The sequence below is a fragment of the Pleurotus ostreatus genome (genome assembly GCF_014466165.1).
Source record: "Pleurotus ostreatus strain PC9 chromosome Unknown scaffold_3, whole genome shotgun sequence".
Lineage (NCBI taxonomy): Eukaryota > Fungi > Basidiomycota > Agaricomycetes > Agaricales > Pleurotaceae > Pleurotus > Pleurotus ostreatus.
The window spans coordinates 1914392-1933651 of NW_023503158.1; the positions used below are offsets into that span (position 1 = coordinate 1914392).

The 19260-nt window shown below is 51.1% G+C and overlaps 8 protein-coding genes across 8 annotated transcripts; 4 read left to right on the plus strand and 4 right to left on the minus strand.

Moving 5' to 3' along the window:
- Positions 1–105: 105 nt before the first annotated feature.
- MRP2 (40S ribosomal protein mrp2, mitochondrial) lies at positions 106–462 on the minus strand (the record flags this gene model as incomplete). The annotated part of the gene is made up of 2 exons (XM_036774753.1): positions 106–168; positions 223–462. The coding sequence occupies 2 exons, from the start codon at positions 460–462 to the stop codon at positions 106–108; spliced, it is 303 nt and encodes a 100-aa protein (XP_036633255.1).
- Positions 463–1050: 588 nt separating this feature from the next.
- Positions 1051–3784, minus strand: PC9H_005179 (uncharacterized protein; the record flags this gene model as incomplete). Its single annotated transcript, XM_036774754.1, has 20 exons — positions 1051–1132; positions 1190–1345; positions 1413–1429; positions 1488–1606; positions 1659–1707; positions 1762–1936; positions 1987–2021; positions 2076–2098; positions 2157–2196; positions 2251–2268; positions 2317–2685; positions 2739–2760; positions 2820–2885; positions 2935–2970; positions 3019–3052; positions 3101–3111; positions 3168–3252; positions 3302–3361; positions 3426–3542; positions 3598–3784. The coding sequence occupies 20 exons, from the start codon at positions 3782–3784 to the stop codon at positions 1051–1053; spliced, it is 1701 nt and encodes a 566-aa protein (XP_036633256.1).
- A 2109-nt stretch (positions 3785–5893) lies between these two features.
- Positions 5894–8076, plus strand: PC9H_005180 (uncharacterized protein; the record flags this gene model as incomplete). Its single annotated transcript, XM_036774755.1, has 9 exons — positions 5894–6241; positions 6302–6413; positions 6470–6769; positions 6829–6938; positions 6996–7071; positions 7130–7218; positions 7298–7395; positions 7514–7655; positions 7870–8076. 9 exons carry the CDS (start codon positions 5894–5896, stop codon positions 8074–8076), a joined length of 1482 nt encoding a protein of 493 aa, XP_036633257.1.
- An 858-nt stretch (positions 8077–8934) lies between these two features.
- PC9H_005181 (uncharacterized protein) lies at positions 8935–11083 on the plus strand (the record flags this gene model as incomplete). Its single annotated transcript, XM_036774756.1, has 5 exons — positions 8935–9188; positions 9252–9402; positions 9464–9539; positions 9602–10813; positions 11007–11083. 5 exons carry the CDS (start codon positions 8935–8937, stop codon positions 11081–11083), a joined length of 1770 nt encoding a protein of 589 aa, XP_036633258.1.
- Positions 11084–12047: 964 nt separating this feature from the next.
- On the minus strand, positions 12048–13565 carry PC9H_005182 (uncharacterized protein; the record flags this gene model as incomplete). The annotated part of the gene is made up of 3 exons (XM_036774757.1): positions 12048–12778; positions 12840–12926; positions 13004–13565. 3 exons carry the CDS (start codon positions 13563–13565, stop codon positions 12048–12050), a joined length of 1380 nt encoding a protein of 459 aa, XP_036633259.1.
- A 223-nt stretch (positions 13566–13788) lies between these two features.
- On the plus strand, positions 13789–14213 carry PC9H_005183 (uncharacterized protein; the record flags this gene model as incomplete). Its single annotated transcript, XM_036774758.1, has 2 exons — positions 13789–13968; positions 14016–14213. 2 exons carry the CDS (start codon positions 13789–13791, stop codon positions 14211–14213), a joined length of 378 nt encoding a protein of 125 aa, XP_036633260.1.
- A 426-nt stretch (positions 14214–14639) lies between these two features.
- On the minus strand, positions 14640–16163 carry PC9H_005184 (uncharacterized protein; the record flags this gene model as incomplete). The annotated part of the gene is made up of 6 exons (XM_036774759.1): positions 14640–14700; positions 14787–14862; positions 14982–15140; positions 15199–15527; positions 15596–15744; positions 15798–16163. The coding sequence occupies 6 exons, from the start codon at positions 16161–16163 to the stop codon at positions 14640–14642; spliced, it is 1140 nt and encodes a 379-aa protein (XP_036633261.1).
- Positions 16164–16340: 177 nt separating this feature from the next.
- PC9H_005185 (uncharacterized protein) lies at positions 16341–16930 on the plus strand (the record flags this gene model as incomplete). The annotated part of the gene is made up of 4 exons (XM_036774760.1): positions 16341–16573; positions 16643–16693; positions 16754–16814; positions 16883–16930. The coding sequence occupies 4 exons, from the start codon at positions 16341–16343 to the stop codon at positions 16928–16930; spliced, it is 393 nt and encodes a 130-aa protein (XP_036633262.1).
- Positions 16931–19260: the final 2330 nt, after the last annotated feature.

Consider the following 19260-nt stretch of genomic DNA (forward strand, 5'->3'; position numbering starts at 1 on the left):
TGTATCTACCACTGGTTCACGGGGGGTTCTGAACAGACTTGAATATTGAAGAATTTGCACTATTAGTACCAACATTATTCGTATCAATCAGCCACTACTCACCAACTACCACGAAGCCTTCTGTACGCCCGGCAGCTCGCCCTTGAGAGCCTTCAAGCGAAATTGGAACTAACGGTAGTGATTAACAACGAATTGCGACATTAGAAGAGGTAATGCGCGTACTCTGCACAAGCCAAATTCCGACATGATGCCCCGGCCCCTCCCAGTTTCGTGACAGCGATTTTTCACCGTTGTCGGTCGCGTGTATCGCCCGAAAGTGTTCAGCTGCAGCTGGGCTTGGTGGCGAACTTGAGGGGGAAGCGCCTGGTTTCTGGCGACATAGAGGTAGGCTCTGCGGGCCACCTCATTTGCGCGCACAAGCTCCCGGGCCTTGATATCGCGCAAAACTCTAATGTTGGGCATTGTCGATGGAGGGTCTGTATGAGAGGAGTGAACTTGAAGCGTAACAAGCAACGACAAACACATCTCCGAACCGGACAGCGCCGAAGTCCCTACCTCCGCTCTTCAACTCAACCACCACCACCGCACTTGTAATCATCATATCGCGCGGGGGACATATGGGTGGATGTATGTGATTTCTATTTGCCCTTTTGCAGCTGGCTCATTGCGTTCCGACTCCAGGATGGCCATACCCAAAGTTTTGCGAATCAGCCGCCGTTCAATAGTCTCCTCACTATTCGGAATCACCTTCGTCTCATCAATATTCACCGTATCCGCATCAAACTTCCTCCCATGCCCAGCCCGACCTGACCGAGCTCGCTTCGCCGACAGCGACGAAGAGTCACCCGTCGCCATTGTCGGCAGAAATAATGTCACCGTCTCGAAAAAGCCTAGACGCTGGTTAGAAGAAGTCCATCCTTAATCATCCCACCGTCGACGTTAGTCATAAATCGCGCTATATACAAATGGGATGGCGGGGATGGCGGGGATATCCTGGACGTATCACTACATACATAAAAATACAAGTGGTATTCTATACGGACGAATAAGTTACTCCACCATGCTGCCCTCGTCCGACCATTCATGGTTACTCCGAGATCTGTAATACTCCTCCTGTTCCTCATGGGATCCACTGTGGCCGAAGAACCATTTGTCAAACAACCGCGCAGCCCGAGCACGAGACACATACGGTAATGCATTTTCTTGAATGGGGAGGCAGGCAATAAACCCAAAGAAATTGATGGCAGCCTGACATATGAAGACAACACGAAGCGCATCGGCATAAGAGTCAATCGCGGCGCGTCTAATCGAAGGCTCGAGCTGCGGTATGATGGCTGTAGAATGTCTGTAGATAAAGTGCATTAGGGGGGAGTCACGGAACGCGCTTTGCAGCATGGCATGGCAAGGCGAACCTTATTTGTTCGATGATCTCCATGCACACGAGTTAGCAATACTTCCTAGAATAAACCCACATCTTAGCCGCTCACCTGGGCTGATCCAGGACCTTGGATGCGCTCCTTTAATTTTCCGAGCAAGACGGCTTGAAGAACAGTACCGCTCAGGCTTACCCCAAGAACTTGACCAGTCGTCCTGAACAGATATGTAACTGTGGAATTCGGTCAGTGTTATGTACGCTGTCCGCGGGTCGTCTGACATACTGCCAGTCGCCACTGCCATATCTTCTTTATATACGCCGGCGATCATGGCCTTAGAAGCGGTCAGTATCAGAGCTATCACGCCCGTCCTAAACAAGGAGCTCACAATAAGGGTGGTGGTGATAAGGCTTGCCATACCAAAGCCTTGTGGAATGATGTCCACCCACAAATGGAAGTCGGCCGTGTCAGGCGTCCAGCTCGCTATCGAGAGGCTCGAATAGATAGTAAATACCGCCGATATGAGAGTCAGTGTGTATAGTTTGCCGGTCCTCCGCATTATCCTATTCAAAATTGAGTAAGGAGCTGAAACGACAGAATGTATGATGATTACCATCCAGCGAAAACGCTGCCGCTTGACAGGGCGACCTGATAACAAATAAGTCAGTAACATTGCTTGAAAGGCATGCCCGAGCCACGGACTGAATGGGGTAGCAGGTGGAGGCCTTAAAGTACGGAGGAATAATCAGCACCGAGACAAGCGGGAGGTAACTGTGGGTGCACCTGAGTTCGTTGCCGACTCGAGCCTGACAGTAGAAAAATACTACAGCATGTGGATTAGCCCGCATCGGTTTGCTTGACGGACCGTTTAGCTCACCAAGGGCAGATTGTAGAGCTGAGATTAGGGTCAGCATCGTGATGCATCAGGGGACGAGGAGCTTACCATAGAGAACGCGGATATACTGGTTAGCAGATTTGCAACGGACACGGCCAATGGCGTTCGTTGTGTTACCAAACGTAGAGGCATCACCGGGTATGGAGCCCAGCATTTCTCAACATAGATGAACGCGACACCCCATACTAGACTGGCCGCGAGGAGTCCCCATATCAAGGGGCTCGACCAGGGCAGTTCTTCCGTAGATTTGAGACTCAGACCCAAGAGTAGGCATCCAACCGTCCCGACCAGCGTCAAAGAGCCCAAGAAATCGATGCGTCGAAGCTTCTCCCGAACCGGTTCGTTCTGTATTTCCTGCGGAAGATCGATGTTCACTTTGAGAGCAACCAAAACGAAGGAGAAGACCAGAATCGGGGTCTTTGAGTCGTTATGTTAGCAAACGGAGGACCTCGCGTTTGGAGCATGCAAACCTGGAAGAGAAAAGCAGATCGCCTGCGCGACTCATCCATGAGACCGTGTACACCTCAAGGAGACCACGGTACTGAGCGCACCAGCCAAAGACATCATTTATCCACCCCCCAACGGGGCCTCCAATTCCTGCACCCAGTCCGTAAAGACTGCAGCCATTAGATCCAGCGCCGATGGATAATAGTGGGTTAAACATACATATTTGCCATGCCTTGATATAGACCGCGTTGTTTCCTGCGTTTGTTTGTCAACGTAAGTCACAACCATGAAATGTTCACTTACAAAGGTATCAAATCTGTGACAGCGACACTAGCAACTAATTCCGGTGTCAGTAGAGCTTTGCTTCATATGAGTGTATACCAACCGGTCATGACGCTTGGTGGAAACGCGTGAGCTATGAAGAAACGCGTTGATGCTACGAGCAGACATACCCTCCACCTCCCATTCCTGCAACGGCACGCGCAGCGATCAGCGACTCCATGGAAGGCGCGAGGCCACAAAATATAGTGCCCGAGCCTACGTCTGTGTGGGCAAGAACACCTGGGAAGAGAACGACGAAGCATACCGAAAAGTGATAGACCCAACAGCATGGCACCTTTGCGCCCCATGATGTCAGACAGGCGCCCTTGAAAGATAATCATAGTGAGCGTTAGCTAGCGGGTCCGTTCCGCAAGATGAATAGATATTACCGTATAGTGGCGTGAAGCAACAGACCGACAGCAGATACGAAGTGCCAATGTAGGAGGATTGGTTCAGCTTGTTGAAGTCGCTTCCGATATCCGTTAGAAGTGTCGCTACGACGGTTCCTGTAAAGAACCAGCCATCAGGATGATTTAAACTCGAGGGGGTCGTGCAGCCAACCGTCAAAAGCACCCAGGAAGACAGCGCTCCATAGTCCGGCGAGAATCCAAACGATATCGCTCCTGGAATATTTGGAAGGGGGTGTAATTGGTTCATCATCCGAGTCATCAATTGAATGATAGGAAGGGGGAGAGTCTTCCAATAATCTGGTTGATTCTGTGGACGGGGAGCGGGGGGAGCGAGTCATGGGGGATAAGAGAGGACTACGAGGGAGAGCGTCGCTTTATATTATTTTTTGAAGCGACCTCCAGTAGCTCAATTAATCCACCCGAGACAAGGTAGAGGGAGATGTGTGCGCGGACAGAATAAGCCTTTTATTTAAATAATGTGATGTGGCTTGGGCGCACGGAGTGCTCCAGGAACATTAGGCTAGGGATTCGTGAACCTCGCACATCGATCTCGCACATGTCTGATTTTCCCTCTCGATGAAGTCGAGTTGGTGGTAATTTTCCGTGGCCATCGGTGATACAACCGGTAACAGATTCCACACTGCTTTATTAGGCGCCAAACCGCTTGTAATAACGGGCGCTTGCCGTTTCTGCTGTCTTGTCGATCATGCAGGCGACAATACGAATTTTGGACGCTGGCCACGCTGAAAACCGCCGAGAGCGCCCTTCCGGACATACCAGCTAACAACGGGGTAAATCAAGAAAATCGCCTCCTATGAATTGGTCTCGTCGGTTTGGACCTTTTGGAGGTACGCACTTTCAATTTCAGATCCAGCTGATGCACCGGTGACACTCCTTGCCTGCAGTGAGATATGTCGCCACCCTCGGGCAGTAGAGCGTCCGAGCTGACTAGCGCTCCAGTCATAGCCTTTGACTTGCCTATCCCGTAGCGCGAAGGTCGGGCTGGTAAATTCACCTGCAGAGCAACGGGTCACGGCCGCCTACTAGCTTTTTCGATCCGACTCCGGCTCGACTTGGCTGAAATTTTGGGTACAGCATAGCCGCTTTGCGCCTGACTCTACGGACGATACGAAACGGTTTGAGGTTCTCAATTAAATTGGCTTTCTCATACTATACTGACTCATGTATAACAGTACGGCTGCTTCGGTAACCCCACTCTAATTAAGCACAGCTCCGACGTCTTGGGAGCTCTTGCTTTTCCGCGAACGTGTCGTCCAGGTTCTGATCGCATGTTCTTTCAGTCCCAGAGTACACATCACCCCTCGGGCATGTCATCAAATCAGCCATGATAGAGCCTCCTTTTCTGACGGAACGAGGCGCTGGCTCAGCACGGGAGAAAATAGCTGGACGAATATTCCCCATCTGAATATGACCGCCAGCTGTCGAGGCCATATCGAAATACGAAGCTTTGTGGGCGTCGTGTTCTTTTCTCAGCCCCGGTCCCTTGGCCTCAAAGTTTCTACCTTTTGTTCATCATGCCGGGATATCACTCGCCGTCGATGTATTTAGCTGCCTTCCTCCTTTGACCTGGAAGCGCAGATCGTAGTGTACAGTAGCCTTCGTGTCGCAACGGTATATTAGTCGTGCTGGTGAGAAATAGTAGCCAGGGGTCTTTACCGTTACATAATTCAAGCAGAGAGCACTTTCCTTAGACGATGGTCCTAGGTCAGCCCTGGACCAAGCCCTGCAAGCTTTTCGTGCTCTCACCATAACTTGTTTCTTTCCTCGTCGCTGTCACCGTCGAGCAGATTTGCTGCCAGTCCATGTCGTCCTCCTCGCCGAATCCCTACCACCAGAATTCTTTCTCGGCATCACAGTCTAGACTCAATGGAGGCTTCAGGTCGCAGCCTTCTTCTCCACAAGTTTCTGGTGCACAGAGCTGGAGGTCAGTTCTGCGCTTCGGGTCGTCCCTCTCGAGGAAATCGAACGTGAACCTCCACGAACATGCCTCTTTGATGGTCGATACGCATACGTTACCCTCACCAACTAGCCCAAATGGTCCGCATACCCCAAAGACTCCGAACGCATCTTTAACGAATACTTCCCTCACCCCCGCGTCGCTTTTTTCCGACCAACGATCATCATACACGTCCTCAAACACGCACTCGAGCGATTCAAACCCGGCTGCAGCATCCCAGAATTACGTTCGTTCACCTAAGCGGTCACATACAGCGTACCAGCATCAAGATGCCTCCACAGACGTCCTGGCTGATGCAGGACCCCTTAAGCCACGAGTACGAACAAAATCAGAGAAGCAGCGGATGGCTATGTCTCGTAATCCAAGCGCGCCACGGGCTAGTAGTAAGCCACAGACTGCGAATACCTCACAGTCGTCCTTCGGCAATTCAACACCACACTCTCGTCCTAACCCTCTATCACCTAAAGCGATGGGGGCATCTGCAACCAAGTTCTTGCGGAGGGTAGCGTCTGCTCCGAATGCGAAAGGCTTCTTCACGTCAGGTTCGCGTTCAGCATCGAATACGAAGAACGGGTACCTGGCCCCTACGGACCCGGTGCCACCTCTTCCTCCGATGGCCGTAAGCGATTGCATGGATCACGCCGATTCTATGGAGACAATGTCATCTGGCTCTTCAAGAGGTCGGTCGAGTAGACTGCCGCGGAACACCCTTGCGCCATCCTCGCTGAAGGCAGGGATTCCGAATGGGTTGGGTGATGGCCCAGGTAAAGTAGCTTTTCGGCGGACATACTCGAGTAATTCTATCAAAGTAGGACAGGTACGAGCGACTCTTACTACTCAACATCTATGACATCTGTAATTGACATTTCGAATGAAGGTCGAGGTGGGGCCTTCAAGCTTCAGTAAACTCAAGCTGCTGGGGAAAGGCGATGTTGGCCGTGTATACCTTGTGAAGGAGAAGAAGACGTCTAAATTATTCGCTATGAAAGGTCAGCATTATCTTCAGGTGCCTGGTCGCGATACTAAACGGTGGAAAATACTTTAGTGCTTTCTAAAAAGGAAATGATCGAGCGGAAGAAGATCAAGCGTGCCCTGACTGAGCAGGAGATCCTGGCGACTGCGAACCATCCATTCATTGTGACCTTGTATCACTCCTTTCAGTCAGATGGGTACCTTTACTTCTGCATGGAGTACTGCATGGGTGGTGAGTTCTTTAGAGCGCTCCAGTCACGGCCTGGGAAATGCCTTCCCGAAGATGGGTCGCGTTTCTACGCCGCTGAGGTTGTTGCCGCTCTGGAATATCTTCATCTCATGGGCTTCATATATCGTGATCTTAAACCGGAAAGTACGTATTGCGTTTCCTCCTAGGAGAAAGACGAAGCATGTGGACTGACTTGTACCTAGACATCCTTTTACACCAATCTGGACACATCATGCTTTCGGACTTTGACTTGGCAAAACAGTCTAATGAGCCTGGCGGAATGCCAGCCCTGATACACTCAGACGCTAATGGGGTGGGTATGAAGTATTGGCTTGTCGGATGGTTATCTGATCACCGACACATGCTAAAGGTTCCATTGATCGACACCATGTCATGTACGGCCAACTTCCGCACGAATTCCTTTGTTGGGACGGAAGGTAGGCATCGTACATTCCTCGAGTGTTTAGTCAGAAGCCAAATGAAGTCATTTGTCTACTAATGTAGAGTACATTGCACCGGAAGTGATCAATGCGCAAGGCCACACTGCCGCGGTGGACTGGTGGACACTGGGGATCCTCATCTATGAGATGATTGTACGTACTGATTACTGGTTTCCTATGGGTTCTTGTCTGATTGAATGTGTGCGTTGGCTGCATCGTGTTTATCTCGCAGTACGCCACGACGCCGTTCAAAGGCCAGGAGCGCAATGACACCTTTGCTAATATCCGCTTACTGCCTGTGCACTTCCGTGACTCTCCGAAGGTATCAAGGTAAGTAACTGTCCTGCGCAGTTTGCGGAAAGCATGCTGCGCGGACTTTGCAACCTTGCACATTCGCGGCTAATACTCGCATCATTTGCTTCTGTGTGGCTTTGCGATGGAATTCTAGTGCTTGCAAAGACTGCGTCACTCGATTGTTGGACAAGAACGAGAAAACGCGGTTAGGGAGTAAATCAGGTGCCAGCGAAGTGAAGCAGCACAAGTGGTTTACTAAAATTAACTGGGGACTCTTGCGAAATACGCAGCCACCGGTGCGTCCTGATCTTTGCTTCTTTGTAATCTGGTCTTGTGTCATGAGCTGGAAAAGGGGGTGGGTACGCTGTGCGTTGGGGCTGGGATATGCCTTATGGCTCGATGGGTTTGCCGAATCACTTTGATCTGATTTGACATTCCGAACGTTGATCTCCCAAGACTGAACCTTGTGGTATGTTTTCTATGGATCTAACGGCGATTGGTTATTTGCAGATCATCCCGTCGTCATCCAACGGTGTCGACGCCGTCAATTTCCGCCAGCTGAAGGAGTCTCGCTCGTTGCACTTTGAAGATCAGATCCTCTCCGTGGCATCGAGCACCCCTGGGACACCTGGGGAAGAGGGTGGTTCGCCCACGCAGACGGGTGATCTCTTCGGAGCGTTCTCGAGTGTTACGTTACACCATGATGGGGAGAGTTGATGAAGGGATGGGAAGAAGGAAGAAGAGGGGTGTGGTCGACGAGGAAAAGTCGGGAGATGAGGGCGACGGGGGACCGGAGCGGGTGTGAGGGGAGGAGACTCTCACTGGTCGGGCATTTGGATCTGGAGAGACCAATCTGGGGGGACAGCTATTTCTCGTTTCTCACTTTTTTATTATTGTTATGACTAGACTGACTGACATTGCTCTCGAGGTTTGCACACGCTTTTTGCATTGAAGCACATTACACTCCATCATTCGCTCTCCTTATTTGCTTATAGGAACACTTTACTACACTCGTTTTTACACGGCTTTCTCCTACGATACAACGGAAATAAATCAATTACTCATGCGGGGCACAGGAGCAGGAGATCAAAAATAAGATATCCTCAGTCCATCAGTGATTCTGCGTGGAAGGAGCCTGGGGCCTCGTAGGAGCGGTAGAAGACTTGCTGCTGGAGAGATTAATGGACAGAGGGGTCCAGTAGTGCGTATATTACTGCAGTGTCGATGGGCGTCAAGGAGCCGAGAGAGGCAATTGGGTCTCCGCGATAAAGAAAGGGATGCCGAGAAAGGATTAGCCCAGACAGCAGGATTCTGGGATTGCAGCTGGGATTGCACGGCCTCGGCGCCGAGGTTGCAGCTGGATATGGGATTGGATCTCAGATGGACTGGGGCCCATATATGGGCATAGCAGGTATTATGGATAAGATTGTAGACTTGGTGCAGAATTTACGTACCAACGGACCAAGTGCTTTCTTCCACCGTCCACCCACTCACTCCTTTTTTATAAGTTATATGTCCAACTCGCTCTCCCATCCTGACTCTCGCTCCTCTTCCTTCAACCACCACCATCTCCCCATGGCCGACCTATACCCTCCCTCCTCGTACCAGCAGCGCCACCACGCATACCCCCAGATCTCCACGTCGTCGCTCCCCGTCTACTCACAGCCCATGTCCGCCCACCACTCCGGCTCATCCAACAGTTCCGACGAATCCCTTCACGACCAGCCACAGACTCCCTCAAAACAGCAGCAGCAGGACCCCCAAGGCCCGCAGCAGAACCAGAAGACGGAGAGCAAGCCTCAGGCCACTTTCTTGACAAAGTTGTACGCGTGAGTCTGCCACAATCAACTTCCGCTTGCGACCCCCGCTATATTCACGCGTAACTCCCGCAGTCTTTTGGAACGACCGGAGAATCATCACATGATTAGATGGGACCCTGCAGGCGAGCACATCATTGTCGAGCGACCAGAACAGCTCGCGCTGCACGTCCTACCAAGTATCTACCGTCAATCAAGATTCGCCAGCTTCTCCCGGCAACTAAACGTGCGTCTTCTTGTCTTCGTTTCTGTCCCATATATCTACAACATCTGTTCTTTGCTATTAGATCTATGGCTTCATGCGAAAGGTTAACTTACGCAACGTTGATCCTGCTATCGATGATCCAGATGCAAGCACTTGGTGTATGTCGCCACTCCCTCTTTATTCTTCAAGCGCTGCACACCTATCTGACTTGCTCGTGTAGCACATCCGACTCTGAACCGACACTCCCCAGCCGATGTAGTTGCAAACTTCAAACGACGCGTGCCTCCTCGTCTCCCCAAACCTCGCAAACGTGATACCCATGAACCCCCTTCGATACCCCCACCTCGTTCTGCTATTGGCATGGGCCCTGTTCCGCTCACAGTACCGGTTAGCCCTTCGAACAAGCATTCTGCTGCCGTCGGCCGCAACCGCGGCTTCTCAGCACCCGGGTCGTATACTCCTCTCGCGCAGGGTGCTACCGCCGGTTGGGGAACAACGAATGCCTACACTCGGTCCGCTCTTCCTCCACTTACTGTACCTTCGGATCCACCGCATGTCTCGCACAACGGCTTATACCACTCCCCTCATACCCTTCATCCGATTACGCCTCCCGATGAATCACCATCCTCTGCCGGATTCAATTCAATGTCTTCCTATTCGAGCCACGTCAACCATTCTCAGTATTCCTACGGAGAGCCCCACCAAAATTGGTCCTTTTCGCCGACAAGCAACGGGAGTTCTTCCAGCCACAACGGTAGTCTGTCTTCCCTCTTGAACCCCAGCAGCAGCGGATATTCTGCCCGACCCACGCCTACGATTAATACGTCATACGCTTCTCCTTTCTCTGCCATGCCTATGCAGTCGGAACACAGTGCTTCTTCGATGTCCCCGGATAGTCGTCCCACCACTGGTTATTCCCTTTCTTCCGTTTCCATGTCATATGAGGACGGAATGCACGACTACTCTCGGCCAAATTCGAGCCACCGTCCGATTTCCCCAGGTCGTCCCCAATCTTCCAAATCAAGCTACTGTGGCCCGTCTTTGAGCGTCCGCCGAGCACGCCGTCATAGCCAAGCCATGAGCCCATACCCCAGTCCGTATGATCACCCATCTGAGCAGCAGCGACCGTCGACTTCGCCGCAGCCTACAGATGAACACTCCTCTTCTGGCATCCCGCGGGTGAGGAGTATGATTCAGCTGCCCTCCGTGGATCAGTACAGTTTCAACCCTTCACAGGCTGACTTTGCCTACTCGGCAATCCCTGGTAATGGATCGTCGCTTGAGTCAATGGGTGCCAACGGTTGGGACCACCGCACTGCTCGACCGTCGACGTCGACGTCGTCAATATCCGCTGCGTCGCATGCTTCATCCTCGCAAGCCAACACCCCGCCAGTGTCAGATGGCTATCACAACGACACGGACATTAATCGATGTGAGTATCTGTCCTTTTAAAATTAACTTCGCCCGCCTACCTTTCGTCCCACTCATCATTTTAATTTCTCTCCTGCTTCCTGTTGTTAAAATTTTATGCTGGGGTTGTTCGCTCCTCTCATGCTTGCTTTTCGCGAACCTATAGTAGCGATGGCTCACGACAACTCGATGTACTGACTCCAGTCTTCAACCAGTCTCGCCCGACTTTGGCTACGTCCCGATGACCGAACACATTCCTCAGTCGTACAATAAAGCCGCAGGCGAGATGTGACTAGACGGTGCATAACCATAACCCCTCGACTTGCCCGCACCACCTACATTTGACGACTCTTCACGATCTCCCCTCGCTCCTTTAATAAAACTCCTCGCTTGTCCGCCCCTACTTCGTTGTCTTGGATTTGCTTTCGTCGCTGTCAATCGCACCTTCCTCATCGGACGATTTTCTCGATCCTTATTATTATCTCTTCGTTGGTGTGCTCCATTTTGTCAAAGTTATGCCATGATTTCATACACGGAGGAGAATGCCCAACCCTTGCTGTCCCTTTCTTGTAGCCACTGCATTCCCTGCCCTCATCGTCGATTTCGCCATCCGTCATCATTCTTGTACGTACTACACTCTCGATATCTATATACCTCATTTCTGCGCTTATTCCCCGCCCACCAATGCTGATGTGTCCATGTTTACTACTTACTTGCCACGTTCGCAGCGCCTCTCCGCCGTTGCAACGCGACCTGCTAGAGAGATCCGTTTGACTGACTACATAGAGAATATAAACTACATTGGAGCCAATGGACGCAGTGAATGATTTGGAGCGCGAGCGAGACATGGAATGGTCGGTTGTTTTGTCAACGGATTCATCGTTGTGCGCTGTAAACTGGTGAGATTTTCTTACGTAACATACATACAGATGCAGAAATGCAGATCAGTGAAGAGTCCCAGTTCGACCCGGGGCCCGATCATCCCGTTCGACCAAAAATGAGGGTGGCACTGATTACGGAATTTCTCATTCGAACGTCTGATCGGTCATTCCCCGTCGCTCTCATAAGGGTTTATATCCTGATATAGAAGGTCTAGTGCCAATGTAAGGGTAGAGTTTGTGGAGGTAAATTCTCGATCGATTACTTTAAATCCAAGGACCCCAGAAATATAATATCAAATAATTTTATAACTCAGTGCCCACGTGGAATATGTATCTCGGAAATAGAAATAATATACAAAATTTTGTGCATTTCGATCACAAAGTCTGTTGACGCGGTTGAGTTAGTAGGAATACCTGTCCTCCGTTACTGATACTGGTCTCCGTCATTGCCCGTTCAGACGCCCCCACTTCCAGGTCAGAGTCGTGCGAGATGCTGCTCGAAGAGAGAAATGCAAGTCTCTCTTCGCTGTCGCCGTACTGCTCTTCTTCAAGCTCGTCGTCTACTGCCTTGCGTGCAACAATGGAGAGATAGACGAGGATGGCAACGCAGAGGCCAACGCCGATGATGGTCCATGTTCGAGCAACCGTATCCGCGCTGCTCTCCTCCTGCTCTCCATTAATAGGCGTCTGCCCGTTCCCCGAGGCATCAGGATCCACCACATGGTAGTCTCTGAACGAGTGGATCGACGCACCAACGCCGGTGTGGATGATGACTTTAAACAAGGAAAGTGCGGTGCAGATCGTGTAGGTGCGTAATGTAAGCGAGGGTGAGGCTGCTAGGAGACAATTCATGACATTGTACGGATACGGTGCGAGCCGGATGAGGAATAGTAATTTAGGCCTCTTCTCTATGGCGCGGACGACACGTTTGATCGTCGTTGTCGATGCGAGCCAGCGGGAGATCGTGTCTCGAAGAAGGGTGCGAGATATTATGAATACAGTAATTGCTCCCGCGAGAGCAGCAGTGTAGGAGATTATAGCGCCGGTCCAGGGACCGAACGTATAGCCAGATAAGATAATGAGCGTAGAGTACAATGGAATTGGAGCTGCAAATTCACGGAAGGTCAGAACTTCCGATGGAATGCACGCAGTGCGGACATCACTTACGGATCGTGGTGAGAAAGATTAAACTGAAAAGAACGGCATGGCCAAACTGCTTGTCCGCGCGTAGCCAGACAGCCAGATCGTCGAGGACTAGACCGGCGAAATGGGAGGAGGAGGGGAGTTAAGCCCATGCTTCTATGCCGATGTCATGAGAAAGATGTACTCACGTGTGAAGAGCTCGGTCCTATAGAAAGCAATTGCGACTACGAATACGAGACTCGTCATACCATACAGGATCAGAGGAAGCCAAGGTCTGATTAAATTAGCCACTCTCAGAGAGCGAGGGCGAGTATAAAATGATGGTGGTGATGGTTGCGATAGCACTGGATTTGGATAGCGCTGGTGATATGGCATACGTAGCGGAGCACTCTGGTGCAACATTGACGAAGGAACACGCTGCTGGTAACTCGGAGAAGCAGGATATAAGGTTGCGGGGGATGCTGGGGCTGCCTGCGGGCCATGGGCGGCCGTCGGGCCTGCCGAATGAGGAAGCGTCGGCGATTGCGAGATCGAGAGCGGGTGGCGGAAAGCGGGCAAGGTTGATAGCTGAGCATCAGCATCTCTGTGTCGGGATTTCTCATCCAGCGCTGGCTGAAGATGGACGTATCTGAAGGGAGACTGTGAGTGACGATGTGAGGGCAGGGGGGACGTCGAGACGGGGCGGGCTGGGGACGCGGAGGAGATGAGGCCGAGGGAGGGTGGTCGCTGTTGAGCGCGATGAGGAGGCATTGGAGACCAGTCCAAAGGAGATGGTGAGGGAGAGAGAGAAAGAGCGTCTTCAGTGTCAAACGGATTCAGCCAGCGCCACACAAGGCGACGGTACGCTCCAAGCTGACATTCCCACGCTCAGAATCAGCGTGACCTCTGGCGACCACAAGTTCTCTGCCAGCCAAGTGCACGTTGGCACCGACCAAGCTCCGTTATCAGCCCGCATCTAGTTCTCTTTGGGAGAATGAACTATACAAGGCTCCAATCTGCCTTTCATTCCACAAGGCTAGCTTCGCAGCACGCGCAGCAGCACACGCACCGGCGCAGGTACGCGACGAAGACAAAGTCTGCACATGCCCAGTGGTACGCAGATGTTGTGCCAGCAATGATCCCAGTAGCTTTGCTGGGGTCTGCTGTATACCTTGTACGTGCACTAAATATCGGGGGAACGAAGAATAACATTCATTACAGGCCCTGCAATTGGTGCAAGTCAATCTGGCACACGAAAAGCATCTAGACGAGGCCAAAGCCCGGCTGTCAGAGTTGGAAACGGAAGTTAATGCTTTGCGTGAAGAAAGGCGCCAGAACTTGGCAAGGGCATCAACCTCCGAAACTCGCGACAGCCCAAATGTCGGCCAGGTCTCACACCGGTGGTGGCCATTCTCATAACTATAGCCTACATCGTTTCGACCTAAAACACTGCTAGTTGCCTAGCATCCCCCTGGGCCTGGCCTGGCACACCTTCCATGGTTTCACTTACATCCTTGAACGACGCGAAACTTCTTATGCACCCATCTCATCGACATCAGTTTGAACCGCTGAAAAGAATATATGTACTGAAAGGATATATTCCTAAATGTCTAAACGAAAATTATCATAGATAGCATACCCAATTACTGACGTAGGTATTCCAGTAACTCTGACAGACAACCGAACGTCGAACATTCCCCGTCATTTACCCATCACACTCCATACTCCACCGGTGTCGGATGTCCATCCAACCCATCAACCCCAGGCGCCTCGAAACGACAATTTAATACCGAAAACAGCATATGGTCAGGCAAGTGCTTCGGCACCAGTCGAGCCCTTCACACTTTAACCCGCTAGCATGTTCTTAACCAACGTTGTCTTATGTCGATTATACAATTTCGCAGAGCTAGAATAAATCAGGACAAGAGTGAGCGCGCGTAAAACAATTACAGCACGAAAGAGGGAATGCGTTTCACAAATCCCTGCACGAACCTCAGGATTGCAGCAGCGAAACCAGTAAAGACCTTGATCGGCTCCCTTCCACGCCTGATCTTGAAGAGTTCGTAGGCTAAAGGTGATTGTCACCCAGCGGCGTACGGCATTAGTACATATTCAATATTGTGGCATTCCACCAAGAACGGAAGTGGTGGCACACCGGAAATGAAGCGAGAAACTAATGGTACGCACAAACAAATATAAGATCCATCACTAACTTGGCCCGAGATATCTGGAGCCAATAATCTTTGTTGCGAAGTCGGGATAGTTGTTTATCGTCTATTTTGGAAACGGTTGGTCGAGATTTCGCGGTTGCACCTGACATGGACTCGTCGTAGAGCCGAGATTCGACTAAACATTCTTCAGACTGGCGCCCAAAAGATACATGGAATGTATGTAACGAACGTACCTTCTCGTTGGAGATTCACGACTACTTGACGCTCGAGACTATTCTCCACTAGGCCTACCAGCGTAGAGAGGAACCAACACCAGTCAGAGAACCTTCCGGCGCGTTCACCTAGCTTCCGTCCAAGCAGGCCAAGCCGCGAGAGGGTAGCAACATCATCCGAAACTGCATTAACTAGCTCAAGAATCACGGGCGGCGGCGCTTCAAGCGCTGCTTGCAAGAATGGCTTCGGTGCAACCTTTTTGCTGTCGTTCACATCGGAGAGGGACGCCGTTTGTTGGGACATTATGGCCGTGAGGGGACTCAGCCAATTGAATAAAAGAAGTAATTTTCTAGGGAATGGTAAACATGGGGTAAACATGGGGTAAACGACGGTATGACAAGGCTGTCAATCACGTACCGAGTGAATGAGAAGTGAGAAGCAGCTTTGTCGAGACGCGTCACGAGTGGTGCTTCCCATGGAGGGCGGACACGCGACGACAGAAATCTGCTGGTCGTGATCCCGGTATGGAAGAACAAGTAAAGCCGAATCGAGTATTGTATCAGTTTCTTTACAACTTGAATGAGCTACGGGCAAAGCACGGTAGCACAAAAAGACGCACAAATGATTTATCTCTTCCATTACTTGTCAGAATCATCTCTCGCCAAATCTCTGCGACTTTGACATTATCCTCGGCGCCCTTCACGCGCTCTTCTTCTGGGTCCATGTCTTCGACACTCGAGCTAGCAGCCTCTACTGCGACCGGGTCCAGTCCATCCGAGTATATGTCACCCGTAAAGTTCGTGTGCTGGGGACGCGATGATGCAGAGGATATTAGTGAAACGTGCGGCGAACGCGGTGGGTGGGACGACAATGGATTCATCTGAAACGACGAAGAGGTACCAAAATGTGAGGCAAACAGCTGGTCATCGCGCGACGAGCCCGACGCCGAGCCCGACGGTTCCATTGGGAATGCTATCGACGACATTCGCGGTGGGCGCAGAGTTTCTGGTCAACAAGCGCGCGTTCGGGATGCAGGCCTACAGCTTCGGTCGACAAACACGTGGGAGACACAACCTGAGGCATTTGTCAAATACGACAAAACACAACATCCAGATGCAGACGCTGCGACCAGATCCTTGCCAGCTTGTCAACGAGCACGACGATGGCGACACCGTCAGGACTACGCTCGCCTGCGTCCCCCAGATTGAATACATCGTCGCCGCGCCCGAAGTTCGACTCTGATTCACTGAAGGCATACATCAAGAAACTACTGCCTTCGATCTTACAGACCGCGACATGGCCAGAAGCTAAAGAACGCGATAAAGTGAAGGAATGGATCAAGGAGATTGGGGAACGGGTCAAAGAACGGATGGTTTCTCTCCAGGGACAGGGATTGTGAGTGAGCACCAATCAATCGGGGCTGATACTGTGGAAATCTCATTTCGTATTCTTCTGTCACTATAGCAAGTACATCGTACTGACTCAAATAAACGAGAACCTTGGGCAAGGTGGCCGGTGAGTAACGGGTTGCAGTCCACGATCGGCTATTGGGGCTGACCATGTGGGGTCGTGCAGTGCGGACATGGTCTGCCATTGGGAAGATTCGGACACCGTCGCGCAGGAAATGTACGCGAATGTGAGTCTCTGCTTCAACCCTTTAGTCGGGACTCGACGGACACCTGATGGACGACCTATTTTTACCAGGAATCGCTGATCTGCATATGCATTGCTTTCGCCATACGCACAATTTGATTTACCCCCAGTTCTATACCGAGGATACACTGTTATACCACTCATCAAGCCAGCACGCGCACCCAGCATACCCCCGTATAGTCAACGGAGAGATGTTCTGTATCGTATTCCGTTTTCTATGCAATCTGCCGGAACCATCTATGTCATATGCAGCCACCCTGGGAGGTTCTACCGCAACTGCTTCCCTTCTGCCGCCGCGACAAACGATAATCTTGATGATCACACATTATCTGTTGGGCCCGAGCCCGCGTCCTAATCTTTCGTAACGGTTTCGGCAGATATATAGACCTCCACCGCGATTGCTTGCTATCAGTCAGCAGATGTATCTCCGTTTAGCGGTCAATTTACAATTTGGCTTACATCGACTCTCGTTCTGATGCCGTCGAAGGGCACTATCACTATCAAAACACCTCATGGCACCGCTCTTCATTTCCACCACGGGCTACGGAGATGGAACATTCCACATTTCGCTCATCTTAGACGGCCGCACAAGGACAAAGATATCCACAGCCCATTTCCTATACGTCCGATGGCTGTTGACCCACCTTTTAGCTCGCTCTCACAGCAAACTTCCTGATCCTCGACCCCCTTTCCCCTGTATAGGCAGGGCCTAGCTAGACGTAAAAGCTCTGGTCGGGGCATCAGAACATCGCGGAATCTGATTCAAACTCGAACCGTGGCCCCGCTCCCAGGCGGGTTTCCCCAACAAGAAGGAAAGTAGACAGTTGCGGGTTGCGGAGCAGTGTCGTTTACCCAGCGCGGAATTGAAACCAGCGGCGTGCTCCATCCCATCCCATCCTACCTTGCCTGACCTTCGTGGTACATAATTTCCGCGAGGACTATACCAAATGCCTCGGGTCCCTGGCCGCAGGGCCCTCTCCGCCATGGAAAGCGACTGTCGAGTACATGGCTCACCATATCCAACGCAAGCTGATCTTCGTATTTCCAGCATGTGCCCGTACGTCCGTTTATGTGCGTGACCGGCGGCTAAGTCTGATTCTGGCAGGAATCCGGAGTTGTATTGATCTAACCCCTCCGGGAATAGGATTCCATGGTGCCACTTACTTCCAAGGACCCCTACGACCCTCCGACGCACTACGTATTTTACTTCTCGCACAGCCACTAAGGCTTTGTGGCGCACATTTCAAGTTCTTTGCTTCCGGTATTCTTTAACGGAATAAATCACCGGCCCCATTGCTCACACTTGCATTGCGGAACGTCGAAAACCCAGGATGCTCAAATTTTAATGAAGATTGCAAAGAGCAGCGAAATGAATTAAAAGTCCTACTCCGAGGACGCCCGGTTAATCCATTTACATCCGCTAACTCACGAGGATCTTTCCTTTCGGCTGTAGTTTCTTCATTGCATTTGGTTATGTGCAGTGCAGGCCAACAGTGATATCAGTGTTCCGAGCGGCTGATTCGCTGGTCGTCGTTTATGCTCCCCAGCTTGTATAGCATATGATACACGTACGCGTGGCATGGGATTGTGTCATCTACCATGATAGCGAGCGAGGATCCACCTGAAATTGAATGCGAAACAAACGACAATATCCCCCAGCTCTCTCCGCATTTTCGCAATCTCCGCTGTATCAGACAAGCTGTGATGTGATTGATATGTCCGATCGACGCGTCTGTGTCGTCCTATCTGTCATCCAGTGAGAATGTCGTGTTTTACCAATATCATTTGTGTGGCAACAGATTGTATAGAATGCATTGACACAGGTCAAGACTTGGGCAACATTGATATAGGTCCATGAACGTGCGAATATCAATCCAGCGACGTGGTTTGCATTTCATTTGTGATTATGTTTATCGCAAGTGTTTGACAACGAAACGAGGGACGACCGTTCCGAGTGGAAGGAGAGAGGGTGGTCCGTGACGAAAGCCGTTGACAGAACCCGGCGGCGAAGCTGAGAAGCCCTAATTCTTTGCCTTGACAAGCGATTAAGGGTACGACTCGAGGCGACAATGCCAAAAGCATCCAGCTTCGACATACGTACGTAAAAGAACAAAACTTGGCGTTGTTGACGGAGGACTTATCATTGATCAAATTGGTGTAATAATGAGTTATCATATTTTGATTAGTGACTTAGCGTACAAGTAAGCGTGCACTAGGGTTAGGGTTAGAAGCGCGAAGGAGCCAAAAAAAATGGCCCACCCAGCCAGAGTGGCCGATGTGGGACAGGAAAATATTGAGACGGTGCATGAACCGAAGCGCATACAAGCCGTAGACATCCCCTGTATGGACAGGGTCGCCGTGCTATGGAGGATCTCCACGGCCCGCAAACCCAGGTAGGTGAAGGGATTTGCGCCATCAAGGTAAGTATG